At 42.5% G+C, this 17,849-nt stretch overlaps 1 protein-coding gene across 10 annotated transcripts in view; it reads left to right on the forward strand.

The window, feature by feature from the left end:
- si:dkeyp-44a8.4 (collagen alpha-1(XXIII) chain) overlaps nucleotides 1-17,849 on the forward strand; it is a 190,461-nt gene that overhangs the window by 140,205 nt on the left and 32,407 nt on the right. For 9 of the 10 annotated variants that reach the window (XM_036127478.1, XM_021310294.2, XM_021310331.2 and 6 more), the window contains exons 4-7: nucleotides 4,171-4,178; nucleotides 5,866-5,892; nucleotides 14,912-14,938; nucleotides 15,022-15,048. In XM_036127478.1, the coding sequence (XP_035983371.1) occupies nucleotides 4,171-4,178; nucleotides 5,866-5,892; nucleotides 14,912-14,938; nucleotides 15,022-15,048 (89 nt within the window). The remainder of the gene's footprint in view (nucleotides 1-4,170; nucleotides 4,179-5,865; nucleotides 5,893-14,911; nucleotides 14,939-15,021; nucleotides 15,049-17,849) is intronic. The other variant, XM_036127481.1, reaches the window with a different exon arrangement.

Below are 17,849 nucleotides of genomic sequence, written 5' to 3' on the forward strand. Positions count from 1 at the left end.
TTTTTTACCGCCACATTTCGCTTGCAGTTAAAGGCCGTGGGTGGCTCCTACGGCGAGGCTCGTCGCTCCATCCTCTCTCTCTCTCTCGTTCCGACACCAGCCAGACCAGAGTGTTTTTCTGGTCAGAAAGTAAAAAGGGAAACAAATGAGAGTGCAGAAGAGAAGCAGAAAAGTCAAACACGAAAAACAGGAAAGAGTTCAGACGGATTAGCTAAGCATCTTGAATCCGCGCTTGTCATCTGGCGTCCTGCTCCAGCTCTCCCTGGTCCTTTTTACTTTTGTTTAACATACTTTCCGCTTTTCCCTTTTCTTTTTCCCCCTTTCCCTTTTATCTGCACACACACACACACACAAACACACAAACACACACCTGTCTCAAGTCCAGTGCCCAAAGCTGCTCTTACTGTGTGGCTCTTTAACCGGATTGTGTGCATATGTTTACCTCACTGTCTGACTCAGGAGGTCTTTGTCAAACCGTCTAGACACAGCTACAGCGCCTTGCAAAAGAGTTTATACCTCTTGAACTTTTTTCACCTTTTGTTAACTATATACTACAATTTATTTTGTTGGCCTTTTATGTAATAGATTAACACAAAGCAGTGCTCAGTTCCGAAGTGAAAGGAAAAACATACATGTTCTTTAAAAAACTTTAAGAACAAAAATCTGAAAAAATGTGGCCTGCATTTGCATTTTTCCCCCCTTTACTCTGTTGTCTCTAAATAAAATCCCGTGCAAAGTTTAATATTAGTGAACAATCAGCATCATGAAAGCCAGTGAACACACCACACAGGTCAGGGATAAAGCTATGAAGTGTCAGGTTACAAAAACAGTATCCCCAGCTCGGTTTAATCAATCATTTGAAAATGAAGAGCAAACTAAAAGGCTGGGCAAAGAGAGCGCTATAATCAGAGAAGCATCCTAGAGGTCTGTGCTAACTGTGGATGAGCTGCAGAGAACCTTAGCTCGGGTGATCACTGGTTGATGGGAAGACGGGTCTAGATGCCAACAGGACTGCAGGAAAACTTGTTACCCCAAAAGATCAAAGCACTGAGGGTACCTCACCTTTCAGTTTTGCATTCATTAAAATGTTTTTGTCTTTTTATTTCTCAGATATGTGCTTCTTTGTGTCGTCTAATGCGTGAAATCGAAATTAAACACAGTGAAGTTTCATGTTGGCGAAATTCTGAGAAGTTCAAGAGGTGTGAATACTTTTGCAAGACACTCCGGTCTTGATGGTCATGGTTTCTTAAAAATATTAATATTTTTGCAATATAAAAAATGCAATATTTCTTGCCAGTCATCTCAGAAAGTGAAACTCCTATTTCATATGTTTATGTTTTTAAAATCATTACACATAGAGTGAAATATTCCAAGCCTTTAGTTCTTGTAATTTTAATGATTATGGCTTTCAGAATTGACTCATGGCATCACACCCTAATCAGCTAATTAACTCAAAACACCAGCAAAGGTTTCCTGAGCCTCTTGACCAGGGGGCATGTGTGGTGCCCACAAGCCTGTTCAAAAAATAGCACAACCCTTCAGTGAGCTGCATCTAAAATGTGATTTTATTCAAATGCTCTCCCTTTTTAATCATAGTTGTATTTACATAGATTTAAAATGACAAAAGCATTAAAACATGTTTATCTTATGTAAAGTTAAGATGAGCTCTGACTCTTCTAGCTCAAAGGTCAGTACTGGTAGCCCTTCCTATGACACAGAACCAATGAAGTAGCTCTCAACTTCTAAAAAGGTTGGTGATCCCTGCTCTAAATGGTCTGTCGGTCTGAGTCAGTAGGCGACACAACCATGGGGAAGACTGCTGACCCGGCAGATGTCCAGAGGACAGTCAAGAAGCTGGTTGTTCACAGATTTCTGTCTCCTGGCATATTAGCTGAAAATGAAGTGGAAGGAAGAAGTGTGGTCGCTAAAGGTGTACCAGCAGCAGGGAAAACAACAGCCTTGTGAGGATTGTCAAGCGAAACCCATCCAAGAATTTGAGGGAGCCTCACAAGGAGTGGACTGAGGCAGGAGTCGGTGCATCAGGAGCCACTAAGCACAGACGAATAGTCAAGCCACTCCCGAACCAGAGACAACATCAGAGGCGTCTTCCCTGGGGTAAGGAGAAAAGGAGCTGGACTGTTGCTCAACGGTCCAAAGTCCTGTTTTCACATGAAAGTAAATTCTGCATTTCATGTGGAAATCAAGGTCCCAAAGTCTGGAGGAAGACGGGAGAGGCACAGAATCCACGTTGCTTTAGTCTAGTGTGAAGTTTCCACAGTCAGTGATGGTTTGGGGCTCCATGTCCTCTGCTGGTGTTGCTCCACTGAGTTTTTTAAATCCAAATCAACACAGCCGTCTACCAGGAAGTTTTAGAGCACTTCATGCTTCCCTTTCCAGACAAGCTGCATGGAGATGCTGATTTCATTTTCCAGCAGGACTTGGCATCTCCCCACACTGCCAAAGGTACCAAAAGCTGCTTCAGTGACTATGGCCTTCCTGTCCTTCATTGGCCAGCAAGCCTGCCTGACCTGGACCTCATAGAGAATCTCTGGGCTGATGTCAAGAGGAAGATGGGAGACACCAGACCCAACAGGACAGATGACCTGAAGGCAGCTATCAAAGGAATCTGGGCTTCCATCACACCTACTGATCGCCTCTATGCTACAGCGCATTGATGCAGTAATTTGTGTAAAAGGCCCGACCGCGTACTGAGTGCATAGAAATCAACATACTTTTCACAAGTCTGACATTTGTGCTGAAAGCATCCTTTTTAATTGGTCTAAAATTATATTCTAATTTTCCAAGACACTGAATTTTGGGTTTTCTTTGCCTGTAAGCCATAATCATCAAAAGTACAAGAAACAAAAGCTTGAAATATTTGCAACAAACCTCTATAAAATAACCATTTCACTTTCTGAAATCATGGGCTGAAAATATTGCACTTTTACGCAATATTCAAAAAATTTTAGGTGTACTGTTTAAATTAAGTTTTCTACTTTTTTTACTTTTGGAGAAGTGAAAAATAAAGGATATAAAAAACTTAATTTATAGTTTTCTATATCCTTTATTTTCCACTTCTCCAAAAGTTAACATTTTTATTGCCTGCATTTGTTTTTGTTTTGTTTTTTGTTGTCTTTTTGTTGTTGGTTTTGTGATTCATGCGGGGGGTATTTCAAATTATGTGGACGCTACAATGGGAAAGTAGGAGAGTAAAGGAAGAACAAGAAGAAGAAAAAAGAAAAAAGAAAGAGGGGATAAAGGGGAGAGAATTCTAATCATTCTATCTAATCTATGCAGGCTATCATTCTATAGCCTGCATTTGTAACATTGCTGCTTCCACTGATCCTTCCACCAAAATGTCTTTAATTTGAAATGGAGGGGGAAAAAATATGTTTGTGAGCTCTGAATCTTTTGATACAATGTGACTGTGTTAGCAATCAAATAAGCCTGCATCCTTCAGAGTAAAAGATCTGGTCCAGATACTTAAAAAAAATTACATTTGGAAAACAATACCTTCCTCCGTGTAATATTACTTTGTAGAGGTTTATGTGGTTTATTAGAGCCCTCAGCCGCTGCCTTCTCTTATATTCAATTATGATCGCTGAGAAAAAGAGGAATTCCTGGATCATTACTTTTCCCTTTGGTTAAACAAACGATGAAAAACAGAAGGTACGCTTTAGCTGCTGATGCTCAACATCAGAGCGTTTCAATCACATGTGAAAGCCCACGCCAGAGGAATGTCAGAGACATCCAGTTTGTGCTCTAAAAGGGAAGCACGCTTTTCCAGAACAACCCCTGACCCTTTCGCTCAGCGCTTGTCCTCCGTCCTCATGCTCCCACATCTTTCCTGGGGAACAAAGCCTTGACATGACTTCATGTTCCTAATCTAAAACACAGCTCACGCAGAAGTCTGTTTATTATAACAGCTTTGCCGCAAACTGCGCTGGCAGCAGCTCTAATGAGCCTCTTCTCTACCACGTTCAGGAGGTTAATTAGGGTCGTTATCTAAGCAACCACATGGCGTGGACGGGGTTTTTTTTTTGTTGTGGGCACTCCTCGGAGGAAGTGATGGGTGTCCTGGGTAACACATGCTGCGCTTCATCTGTCAGACGACGTGTAAAGCGCTGGTTTTCTGATCCCCCTCTCCCTCGTTTCTCTTCTCTGTTGCAGGGCCTCCTGTAAGTACGCTTTCATCTCCTCCAGGTAGTATTGAATTCATTTCGGAGGCTTTGACCTCAGCCGTGCACGCAACATGCCACACGTCTTCCCCCCGGCTGTTCCCCGCGCACCGCTGGACAAGCTGCAGGTCAAACCAAAAGGGGAGCTCCTCTCTCCCACGGCAGTAAAAGCCGAACGCGGAGACCACCTACAGACGCATGGGAGGGCGGCGGGGCTGTGAGTGGTTGTGTGCATGGCGGTGGCTCTAACCAGCAAAGGGGTCGTAAGTCATGCCCGCACAGATAAACAGCAAGGCGCTGTGTTCGCCTCGCTTTCATACACTGCAAAAACAGAACTAAAAATAAGTCACATTTTCTTGAAATTAGTGTATTTGTCCTTGATTTGAGAAGGTAAATAAGATTATCTGCCAATAGAATGAGTATTTTGACCCCTAAAATAAGATATTTAGATAGTCTGCCCTCTAAATAAGACTATGGAGATGAGTTGTTCCTATTTTAGGTGCAAAAATCTCATTCCATTGGCAGATAATCTTATTTACCTGCTTAAATCAAGGACAAATACACTAATTTCAAGAAAATTTAACTTATTTTTAGTTCCGTTTTTGCAGTGTACCTTCACTTCTTCATTGGACGTGTTGTGTTAGCTTTTGTTCTTTGTTTTTATGCTCCCACGTGGCTCTGATCATATAAGCAGACGCCACTCTTGGCCCTAAAAATCCCAACGTCACGTTTTTTGCTGGAAACATGAGAACAGATCAAACTGAAGTTACTCCAATCCTAGTACTAGTTTGATTAGAGCATCCTTACATTCAGTTTTTACTGACCATTCATTTACAGTATTGATCCCATAAGTTTGATTTGAAGGTGTGCAGAGTTTAAACCCAGAGTTGAGTGAATTTCATCCGATGCACAACAATGAAACAGCGAAAAATAAAAGCTAATCTTAAAGTTTTAGAAAACGACATACAACAGGATGAAAACTGATTCACAGCTGTTTAGGTTTTCCACATTTTATCACATTAAAGCCACAAACTTGAATGTACTTTATTGTAATTTTATGTGACTGATCAGCACAAAGTGGCTCGTGTTTGGAGGAAATGATTCATGCTTTCCATGAAAATGTAGTGTGCATTTTTGACCAGCTAGCATGGCGCAATACCCTGCAGAACCACCTATTTTCTGATGCCTTGGTAGGTTTGCTGTTTATTTTTCTTTTTTTCATATTATTTTCTTCTTCGGATGACCAAAAAGCGACCTAACTATGGCTAGAAATGCACAGTACCTTCTCTGTTATGTGCTACTTTGTGCTTTTTTTTTTTTTGGAAACCCCAAAGAATGAACTTTAGAGTTTGTCCCATTGTGGTTGAAATGTGACAAAGGTCAGTGGAGAAAGAACATTTATGTGAGGCAACAGACAGACCACAAAACGGTCGTTAAAAGCAGTTCCTCATAGTTTTCACCTCCCTAATCATTTCATGTTAATTTGCAATCCAAACACCGTCATTCATTTCAAATGCTTGTATGAGACGGTAAAAAAAAACGAACATTTAACTGCTTCCCTCCTTTCAGTGTAAAAACTCCCCTGCTGACATGATGAGTTGATGTAAATGCAGCATGTTGTGTGCAGCTTCTGATTTTTGCTCAAATGTGTCTCATTGCTTCATGCTTTGATGTCTAACCTCACCAGGGCAAGGCTGGACGGGATGGATACCCGGTAATTAGAAATTTTATTTCTCTAATCCTGTCACTCTTCAATCCAGTCTCTGCTCGGTTGTCTTTTTTAATGTCCTTCCTTTTTTTTCCCCCTTTAACTTCTATAAATTTCCTATTTTTCCCCCCTTTTTCTCCTAATAATGCAAATTTTACAAACTATTAACCGTCCATGATGTGTATCCTGCCCCATTTAAAAAACGTACATTAAAAAAAAGACATTCACGCTCAAACGTAAGCGGATTCAGACGGCTCAGGACAGCTGAAAATGAAAAACAGTTTCTATAGACACATGAAGAAGCAACGGTGTGAAGACATCGACCTGTCAGTCTGCATCCATCATAGTGATCCAAAGGGAGGTAAGGCACTGAAAAATAAAGCCTGTCCTGTCTTTATTCAGAGAGGCAGTGGCCTCTAGTGGGGGAGTTCAGATAAAGCGTAGCGTCTAGTCCATCGTCTGTTGATGGTTTGTGGTTTGCCCATCATCAAAATCTCATCCATGTCCTCCCCACAGGGTGCAGCAGCGCTGGGCCTGCTGCTCGCTGCCTCACAGTGTTTAGGTTATCACGGGGGACCCGGCGGCAGTCACCTGTTGCCGTGCTTCCCCCGGCGTCCAGTTGGTTCTGGTGGCCCGCTGCCTTTTGTTTGTCTCCTACCGGGAGCTTTCTGGGGGCTGGTCCTGGGGCCAGATTCCCCATGCGGTCCGTCTGGCAGCAGCGCAGCTCTGCTGACGGGAAACGCTCTCTGCTAATCGCACACAGGTGGACCGAGCGCACAAATAAATGTGTGTGCACATTTGTTTTCCCTTTTTGCTTGGGACTGTTTATCTGTGCCACTGTCTTCTTTGGAAACGCTTGTTATATAATGACTGCAAGATGATTAATCTGGATAAAACGTCCCAATTTAGGGCACAGTTTGCCATCAATCGCTTTACGGTGCATTTGCATGTAGACGAAATCACGAGGCAACTGGGAGAGGTTTGTTTGATCCCTTGTAAAAGGTGACAGACTGCTCGGTGTTTATCATTGTAGATTAATCTTCCCGACAGTTGACGTGGACAGCGTTTTATTTTATTTTGAGGAAGTTTCCATCAATGCAGCTTGAAAGCCATCATTTTCATCGGTGCATCCAGCCGCCTATAGTCACTGTAGATCAGTGTAACGCAGGCCAGAGGTGTTTTGTTATGTTTGCACGTCGTTTTACTCACATTCACGGCTTACATGAAGAGGTCATTTACAGATCAGCACAAACCGATCAGGAATTTTGCTTAAACGTTGCTGTGCCAGAGATTTGTTCCAGTGAAATCTTTTTTTTAATTTAATGGACGTGTTGCATTCCTGTAACACCTTATTGACTTTCATCATGCATGTTATTACTTTCAGAGTTATGCAATTTTCAAACCTATGTAGCCAAGAGTGAAAAAATACGCACATTAACTCGTGTTTCAGCTACATGAACTGACCCTTTGGTGTATATTTTAGCTATACCTTCTGGATAACGTATAGCCAGGGGTGTAACAATACAGAGATCCGCATCGATATATCAGTTAAATGATTAACGATCCAGTTACACCCATGCAAAATGAAAATATCGATCCAGATCGTCATTTTTAAGATGCACCTTTATTTTGAAATTCACAAGGCATGACTCTAAAGTGAACAGATGATCTATTATTATTACTATTTTAAAATTAGAAGGATGTTGTTTTTGCCTGCTTAGAAATAAAATGGTCAAATCATATTTGTTTGTATTTTGTGAGTTAATGTCAATGTAAATAATAGTGTTAGATATTAGATATATATCGATCGGAAATCGGAACAGACTTGTTATATCTCCAAATATCGTATCATCTTCCAAACAAAAAGAACATCGTATCATTATAAAGCCGACGATTTACATCCCTACTAATAGCTATAATAATACTGAAATAACACTCTCTGTTTTAAAGCCTAAATCTTTTATAAACAAAACATTCTGTAAAATGTAAATATAAAACTCTGAAGAAGAAAACCACCTAAAATCATATATCAGATTAAGTGATTTTTTCTGCCACCATTCTATACCAAAGGTGTGATTATGCCGAAGCCAAAGAAACATCAAACTTGCTAGTTTTGTTCTAACCAAGAAAAAAAAGTGTTTATTTTTCATGATATGTCAACAGAGAGAGAAAAAACTAAGAAAACTAAATCTCTATGCATCTACCTGCAAACAGCGAGATCGGTATTACATCATGCAACCTACTCTTGATTTAAAGATCTAGAAAATCTGAGCAGGTATCTACACTCACTGTTCATGTTTATACATTTTAAAGCGTCTGTCTTCCCAGATAAGAATGAAGACAAGCTCAACTCCCCAGGGCTGGGTCTCACTGACCGATTTTGTGTCCAACGAGGGTGGCACTGAAGCGGCTGCAGCTGCTGCATGTTTGCGTGGTCGCTGCTCTTCTGGGCTTTAATTATTAAAGGATCATAGCAGTGAGCTGAAATAAACACCATCAGCTGTGACCACGTAATTACAAGTCTACGCTCTCGACCAGAGCCCGAGTAAACGTGGAGGTTTGTCTTGAAGAGATTAATCTAAAGTGTGTTGAAGTTGCAACTGTCCATAAGGTTTGGAGCGACTCTATACAAGTTATAAAGTGTTATCGCTGCAAAAGAAACATCGGTTCTCGTTTTATTTGTGCCCCTGGAAACACAGGAAATCTAGTTCCAGGCTTTAAATTTGAAATGCGCCTTAAAGTGATGTTAAAAAACCACTTAGAGAGGAGCATGACCTCTCGCTCATGTTGGGTAACAATCACAGCCACAAAGGCCCAATTGCCCTAACACACAGTTGACACCAGCTGTTTACGTGCAACCTCGAAAAGACACACCAACCATTCTCCCCCCCGTCTGACATGAAATCGGACTACGCTTCTCCTGTATGAAACATCTGGTTTAAACCGTATATGCAGGTTTTACAGCAGCTTAGGCTGCCGCCCAGACTCTGTACTCAGGGAGAGATTTACTGTTTGGGGCGAAACGATGCCAAACTGCGTCCTCTTGACGCACACCCTGCTCCTAATAAGCGCTAAGCTGTTCAAACACATCGCTTTGCAGAATTAGGAATTGCAGATGAAGACACGGTCAGCTCTGTGCTGCTGCGTTACAGCCAGAATGAACAAAGTGACCATTTTAAAAATGTTGCGCATCATTTTTCTTTTAACTCTTAAACATAGAACTCTGCCATTTGTTTGATTAGAGTCCTGAACTTATCTCCAGTTTCTCTGTCTCCTCCGTAACAAGCAGCTACCTGCACCTCAAAAATGTCTGAATAGCATTTGGACAAACAGCGGGGTTCTAAATCTATCAGGATAAAACTCTTTCGCCGCTTTACAGCTGTCGACGAAGCTGCGCGTACATCCGTTAGCATGCTTGCTCACACATAGGAGCAGGGGCGGTTCTAGACGGGGGCCAACAGGGGCCAGTGCCCCTGTAGAAATGGTTCTGGCCCCGCCATGGCCCCTGTACTAATGACATAACATTAAATTCACTTCTTACGATTATATGCACTAGCGAAGAAACCATAACTGATTGATAACTCTGATAATTTTTTTTTTACCTTTACAGTTTCACTCTAAAATTAGGATTTAAAATTAAGATGTTTCACGTTTAGCTTCAGCCGTGTTGAGCTGGGATTCACAGTTTTCATCTTCTAGATCTGAAACCCGCAGTTCCAGAGCCACCAGTGGCTCACTTAATATTATTAAACTATTAAATATTGCCCAGTTTTATCGTTTAATTATTTTGTTGTGTGCCCTTATGATAAAACACTGGGCCCACCTTGCCATCCCCCCCCCCCCCTGGTAAATCTGGTCTTGAACCGCCACTGCATAGGAGAGCACATCCTTCATTCGGCTGAAACACACATGCTGAGTTCATCAGACTAATGCAGGCAGCGGACGCTGGCGTTGAATCATCAACGATTCGATAAACAGCGTTAATGAAGTGTGGTTTGTGAGCATCTCAGGCATAACCCTGCAACAAATGTATGTGTGTGTGTGTGTGTGTGTGTGCGCTGAGGTCTGTTTTCTCTCCTGGAGCAACCCGTGTCTCTCCTTCCTCTCATAAATCACAGCCAAGGAGACTTTCTGAAAAGAGACTTCCCGCTGTCAAATAATCAAAGTAAGGCACACTGACAGAGTGGCGTGGAGGGGTAAACACACACCCCCACACGGCGTCTGACTCTCGTTCGTGTGCGGAGAGGTCGGCCTGCCCAGCTACAAGGGGTGTTTATGCGAGGGTGCCAGTCTGAGATAGACAGCCGACTTCTCTCGGCAGAAACCGGCCAAGGCCTCCATTGTTCCCGCTTCCAGGCTGCGGCGCGCAGATTAAAGCCAGACGGTCACCCAACAACATGTCAGTAATTTTCTGTCCCGAACACACAGCCCTCTGGTATGCTTTCTTCTTCCATTTGGTTCTCCTCCAGCCTCTGTGTGTTTTTTTTATTTTTTTAGTTTTGTTTCTCTTTGAGTAATGCTTCACAAATTGTGGAAGTGATTCCCACAACAGCAGCAAACGAAAGGATGGATGGATGGATGCTCACAGAGGGGCTGGAGTGGAAAAACACCTACGGAGAGAAAGGAAGGGATCCTCTCCTCCTCCGCCTTATCAGCTTCAGTTTTATGACCCAAACTGAGCTGAGTGCTGATGTGCACGACGCGTTACCATGTGTGTTTCCCGCCGAGACGTCTGCGCTGATGTGCAGACGCCGCGCTTCTCATGCTGCATCCTCAACAATTACGCCCCACTGGATAATCACCAGTCTGCACCACAAACAGCACAATAAAAGCAGCGGAGACACCCCTCACCCTTATTCTCTGCGATTAACAGATGCATACCTGCGTCCATCAGCCCGCACGTTCACACACAGAGAGAGAAATGCATGCATGCGACCCCCAGCAGGCCAGGTTCTGGAGGCGTCTCCTGTATGAATGTCTGATTTTCTTCTGGTTTGGGTTGCTGTAGAACAAGATGCTGGCAGACAATGCCACCAAAGATGCACAAAACCAAATCATTGTTTTTCTTTTTGGTAGCTGAGGTTTGGGTGGTTATCGTCTCTCACTTCTATTTTTCTTTTCCTCCCCGCTTCATCCTCCCGTTGTTCGTTTCTTCCATCCTGTATTTGGCACTCAGATCGTTTTTGTGGCTCGAGAGATGAAGAAGTTTTTACCAGCAGCTCCTGATTCCGACGGACAAAACCTAACCGCACCCCCCCCCCCCGTATTTTTTTCTTTGTTTTTTTTCCTGTTTGTTCAGCCTGATTTTATTTGAATTCCAGCTTTTTTATGCACAGACTGTCTGTCTGCCTTGTAGGTATGTTGAGGCTATAGAAAAAAAGTAATATGGATATTATGTGACTTTTCCGTCATCAAAAGCTTCTGTGTTTCACAAACAGTGACTTGCAAAAGTTTTCATGGTCCTTTTTTTTTTTGCATTCTCTCAGGTTATAACCCCAAAACCTGTTGTATTTCATAGTATTCTCTTATCAATTTTATGTAACAGACACACCAAAATAAATGTGAAGTGGAAGGGAAATAATGTTCCCTAATAATAATAATAATAATCATAATAACCTCTTTATTCTCATACCTCTAATAAAATCCTGTTTGACCAGGTGTCACCTACTTAGTCTTGCTCCAGTCTAAATAGACCAAGAATTAACTTTTATTTTGCCTTTAAATGCAATCCCCATTGTGAAATAAAGTGGTGGCAGCATCATGCTGTGGAGATGCTTTTCTACAGCAGGAACAGGGAAGCTGGTCAGAGTTGATGGGAGGATGAATACAGGGTCACATCCACAATAGAAAGGTTCAGATTTAAGCCAGTCCATGTTTTAGAAAGTCCTCTGAACTTTGACAAGGTCCTAGTCAAAGCTCGGACCTGAATCCAGTTGAGAGTCGAAAATCAATGTTTACAGATGATCCCCGTTCGGTTTGACTGATGTTGACCAGTTTTAAAAAGAGGAGCATGTAAGATTTTCCAAAATTGGCAGAAACATGCACCAAAAAGACTTGCAGCTGTAACCGCAACAGGACGTGTTTCTACAAAATGCTGACCCACAGGAGCTGAATGCAGACACATGCCACACTTTTCGTGTTTTTATCTGTAGAAATGTTGAAACCCATGTATTATTCTCCATTCACTGCAGAACTATGCACTACATCATGTTGGTTCTTGGTAAAAAAAAAACTCAAAGTGGATTAGAGTCAAAAGTTCAAGGACCATTAATAACACTTTTGCAAGACATTTTATATTGCTTTCCTCTCCCAAGTAGCGTTTTGCTCTCCAAATGCTTTGCCTTTTTTTTTTTTTTCATAAAAGAGTAGCTGAGCTATTGCCCCTGAAATTGTGAGCGCAGAAGAAAGTCTCCATCTTTACAGCGGAGGTCAGGAGCCAGGCGCACATATTGGGTTGTATAATGGCGAGTAAAAACTTTCACGCACATCTTCAAAGGCGCACGCTGCAAGTGTTCACAGGCCCGCCGTGTCACTTGTTAGCGGCCGTAAAACGGCCTCTTTTTGACCGGCTGCAGACTGACCTCACATCGCTCATCTCGTCCACTCAACCTGACGACACTCGAAAGGAGCCGCGGCGCGCTAAACGCTAACCAGATGCGGGGATGGTGCCGCAGACGCGCGGACGCACGTGCACCACTGAGGCACGCATCCAAAGATCTGGACCCCGATAGCCGGGGGAAAAAAACTCTGTGGGACGTTTGTAGGCACGTCGGATTTCTCACGTTCATGACGTGGTAAACCCTTTTAATAGAGTGACAAAACTACGACTTGTCATGGTCTGGATGCAGTGTAGAGTGGTACAAGTAAAAAAAAAAAAAAAACATCTCTTCCTTACCGCTTTGCTCCCTTTCAACCATAACAGCCAATGGAACGTTGTTACAAATGTATGGTGTTTTTTTTTTTTTTTTTTAAGAGTGCAAAGCCACAACATCCAGCATATGCGTGAACGTTTTGCATCTAAGCCTCCATCTTTTAGCGTCTGCCGCCCCATCCATCAAAGGCAGCGGTGATGACAATTGGTGAGGTTTTGGCCAGATGGCCCCCAGAAGAGGCGAAGCAGCGAAAGCCGTCCAAAGGCCAGACGGGCCGAGTGTTAATGACAGCTTTTAGTCTGCGAAGCCACCGGGACGGTGAAGGGCCGCAGCAACCCTCTACTCAGGGGACCCTGTAAAAACTGTTAGCTTAACATGGAGAGCGGTCGTTAAGGAGGAAGTCAACATTAGCCTTTACCACATACATCACATTTAAGTGGTTTTTTTTTGGAAAGTTTGATTCCAGAGCCAAGTGTTCCTGCATGTTTAAGTGAGGATCTGAAGGTCTCCATGTTTGAACTGAGGGTTGCTTTGAGGAGAAGGAGGAGGTTCAATGACTTTATTCTTTTTATTGAGGTAAACAAAGTGCACAAAGCCAACTGCTGCTTCAGCACTTCAGTGAGCCTCAGGACGGTCTCGCTAAACCCCCATTTAGGTTATCTCATCGCCGCAAACCCACACAGCAGATGGAGGATTAGCGCAAAAGTCCAACAACCTATCGGTTTTGATCTCGAAACTACCAAAAGCGGTGCTTACGCACACGCGTGCGCGCACAAAGTGGGGCAGGATACATGAACGGAAATGGATTTTGTTTTCATTTTTCCTTCTCTCATCCTCCTTCCAGTCTCCGTCTTTTGTTTACGCATCCTCGTTTTACTGTTCTCTCTTTGTCGTATTTACAAATGATGTCAACTGTTTCTCCTGAGACAAAAAATAATTTACATTGTCTCATGGCAAGGGGAGAAGACTCAAACATTATGAAACACTAATCGGCAACAGCTGGCTTTAGAATATTTTTAAGAGGGCCTGTCTGGTCTGCGGATTTAAAGCAAATAGTGTCTTTTCGGTGCAATAATGGCATCCTTCATCCGCAAAGGACTCATTAGATGTCTTTGAAGCTGCTCATTAGAACGGAAGATTTATTCCTTACTTTCCTTCAAGAGAGCTGGATGAAAAGATTCGTATCAATCTTATGTGCTCTTATTAAAGCTTGAGGCATGAAAACTTTGTCTTAGTAGACTAGTGTTATAGATGATAGCAATGTTTTTCTTTATTGGCTACTTATTAGCCATAGATGCCTGTGCAAATTCTCAGTTATCCGGGTCATCGCAACAGCAAACGGGCTTAAATCGGAGGCAACCAGACTTTCCTTCAGTTCTTTCCAAAAACATTTCAACACCTATCTAGGAGTCTTTGTCAATTCTGGAGGCTCGCATTTAAGCAACCTGAAGTTGGTGCGCTGCTGTTTTTAAGGACACGGAGGCCCGTCCCTGATGCGCCGCTTTGACATTAGCCATAAAGTAGCTATTGCTAACTACATCTGCCTCCTTATTGATTTTAGACTTCATTCACCAATAATTTATTTTATTGCATGCATAAATTGCAACAAGGGATTTTGTTTGCCATATTTTAAGTTCAGTGTAATTTAAGCATAATGTTTATATTGAAGATATTGATCTTTTTTTTCCATTGATCGCCATTAGTACCAAAATGGACACATTATTATTATTATTATTATTATTATTATTATTATTATTATTATTATTATTATTATTATTATTATTATTATTATTATTATATGTAACATGAACTGATCTGTACTAACCAGGAAATTAACTATATTTGAAATGTTTTTATCGGTCTCACAGCATCCAGCATGAGCCTTTTATTTATTTTTCTCTTATCCATTATATTTATGCAACAACATGATTAATAAAGAAAACGTTCTAGCTAAGAGAAGAGCTTCAGATCTTACCAGAGCAGCCGTTCAGTAATTCAGTCAAAAAAGGTTTATTATATGTCAATGTTCTTTATAAAAAAATAAATAAAAAATGAAACAGAAGATATCCCCGTGATGTTGCCAACGGTTCCAGCGGCTCCTGCAGTGTTTCATTCTGCTTTTGTTCATTACTCTCTCTTCTGCCCTCTTGCAGGGTCCACTTGGCTTGGACGGCAAACCAGTAAGTACTTTAACAGATAGATTTCTACAATGTAGTTTAAGGCGTTACATTTTATTGTAAAATTCTTATTTCTCTCGTTTTAGGGCTTACCGGGACCCAAAGGAAGCCAGGTACTCACACATCTGTTCGCCGCTTTAATCACCAATCAGTTAAGATGAAGAAGTTGCTACATATAGATTGTGTTAACCGGGGATCCAGATGGGTACCTTGCCTGCGAGACAGGTGGGTTTTCTGTAGCACATCTGTCGTTTTTTTACTGTTCCTGCTCAAGAAGAAAACATGGAAGCTATTTTCATCCTCATTTCACGTCCTAAGTCGTCCCAGAGCTCGCAGTCACGGGGGGAGTCACGGTGGAGTTAATCCAGAAATCCCCTCTGCCCTCCCATTCATCAACCTTTCCCTGAGACCCTGAGCACTCCCAGACACACCCAGGTGTAAACGGGCAACGGCGAGCAAATGGGTCACACTCCGGTGGGAAAGAAGGAGGCAGAATGGTGTTTACAGCCTCAAACAGTGGCTCTTTTAAAAAGTCATTACCCTGCCCTCCGCTCCCCGTTTGGCCCACCTCCGCCGTCGCTTTTAACTTATTTATCATTCGTTATTCAACTTTGTTTTACATAACATTGAGATTATATTTAGAACAAAAAAAGAATCTAAAGAAATTATCTTTTCTTTACACTCAACTGGAGCGGATCGTCCCCTGATATCTGCACTGGAGACGTTTTTAAATGGTTCCTCTCCAAGCGTCGTTAAACCCCTGTTTCCCGTTAAAACACACTTAAAAGCGCAGCCTGTCGTTTAGCAGGACTCTCCTCCATCACCGACGCTCTGCCGTAAAAAGCACAGCGGGAGCGGTGTAGACCTCCTGGCCGGGGTCGCTTCTTAACTCCCCGAGCAAGAGGTTCAAACAAGAAAAGGACGTTTGGCTGCAATATGATTTATGCGTTCGCAGAAAGCTCCAGTAAGACGACCCTCAAACTGAGGTCTTTATCTGTCGAATTAACGCTCGTATAATATCAGCAGGGCAGCATCGTTTTTCACGTGTAACATTTTCATTTCAGATCGCTTTACACCACATCTTTCGTCTGCTTTTTTTCGACTGCCTAAAAGTGTCGAGGCGCTGCGGTAGAAAATAGCGGCTGGCCGCCTCGCCACTGTGCCCACTTTGTCAAAGTTGGGCTGCGTAACACAATAGGAGCTCCTGTCCAAAGCAAATATTTGGCTCCGAGAAAAAGGAAGACTTGGGTAAAATTTAGAGCCCGGTCTTAGGGGTGGATGGAAGATTTTAGTCATGGGACTCGATAAAGCAGCCAGAGGGGACACAGTGTTGAGGACAAGACAGGGTTAGTCAAACAACGGACATTAGGAGCTTGGAAGGGAAAGTAATAAAATAAAATGAGCAATAAGAGGAACGAGCTGGCCAAGGTTGGCACTTAGACGTCAACAGATTGCCTTAATAGCCTCATATCTCTTGAACCTTTTCACATTTTTTTCACAGACCACAAACTTCAATGTTGGGGGTTTTATGTGATCAAACAACACAAAATGCTGGAGGATTTCTTAAGTTTGTCTGACAACATGTCTGACTGTGTCTGTGAACATCCTCTTTTACGTCTTGCCCCCCCCCCAGAGTCACAGTTGTATTCAGTTCTTGACTTTGATCCAGTTAAACCAGGAATGATGCTGCCGCCACCATCGTGCTTCGCCATGCGGATGGTGTATTTAGGGTGACGTGTGGTGTTAGCTTTGTTTTTGCATAAAGGACAAAAGCCTTCGTATTACGCGTGTTTGCAGTCGGGACATGCCGAGACGTTCTCTTTGTCACCCTTTCATAAACAACAGATTCGTGGAGTGCAGGATTCATTTCTGTCCCATCGACAGGTCTTCATACCTGAGCAACAGGTCTGTAAAGCTCCTCCAGAGTTGTCACGGACAGCTTCTCTTTTTAGGCGGATGTCCGTGTCTTGGTAGGTTTGTAGTTGTGCCATTCTCTTATTTTCAGATGAGGGATTGAAAAGTGCTCTGTGACAGGGCCAAAGTTTGGGATGAAACCGGCTTTAAGCCTCTCCGCAACTTTATTCATGACCTGTCTGCTTGTTTCTTGGTCTTTTTATGGTTCATTAATCTACTGTAATAACCCTCTGAGACATTTACAGAACAGCTGGAGTTACAGTGAGGTTAAATTACACACGTTAAGTAATGCAGGGACTTCTGATGGCAATTGGTTGCACTAGATTATATTTAGGTATATCAGAGTAAAAGGGGCCATAGGATCCCAATGAAATGCAGAGTTGTAACGTGATCAAATATAAAAAGGTTCAAGGATTATGGTTACTTTTGTAGGTGCTGTAGAAGCTGACTAGTTTCCACGTCTCCTTTCCCTGTTTGTGGTGCCACCACATGTGGCGTCCTTGTGCCTCTTTCACACAGCGGTGCAGTCGGGGACAGACAGGCGACCAGCAAACTAATCTCATCTGTTTGCCCACCGTTTATAAATCCCATGTCAAAAATGTCCAACACAAAGCGGGACTGTGTATCGGTACATGATATACGGCTTTGGAAAACTGAAGCTCCGTGTTTTTTCTGTTAGTGTTTTGGACATCCAACCCCAAAGACACAACAAAACCCACAGACCCGAACACAAAAAACTCCCACGAACCCCCAACACTAAAACATCTTCAAAGTTCCCATCTGACAGAAAGGCTGACGGTGGAACAAAAGGGAACATCTTTGGTTTTCAGTTTCATCTTCCAGGACTTTTTTCTACACGAATCCTTTACAGATTTTATGTTTTTGCTTTTAAATGCTGAATAACCTTCAGCAGAGGGATTAAGAGGTCTCCATGTCACTCATTATTAAGTGGTGTTGCCTCATTGTTTGATTGAATACTCGCTGCTTAAGCCACACAGAA

This window comes from Fundulus heteroclitus, chromosome 23 (genome assembly GCF_011125445.2).
Source record: "Fundulus heteroclitus isolate FHET01 chromosome 23, MU-UCD_Fhet_4.1, whole genome shotgun sequence".
NCBI lineage: Eukaryota > Metazoa > Chordata > Actinopteri > Cyprinodontiformes > Fundulidae > Fundulus > Fundulus heteroclitus.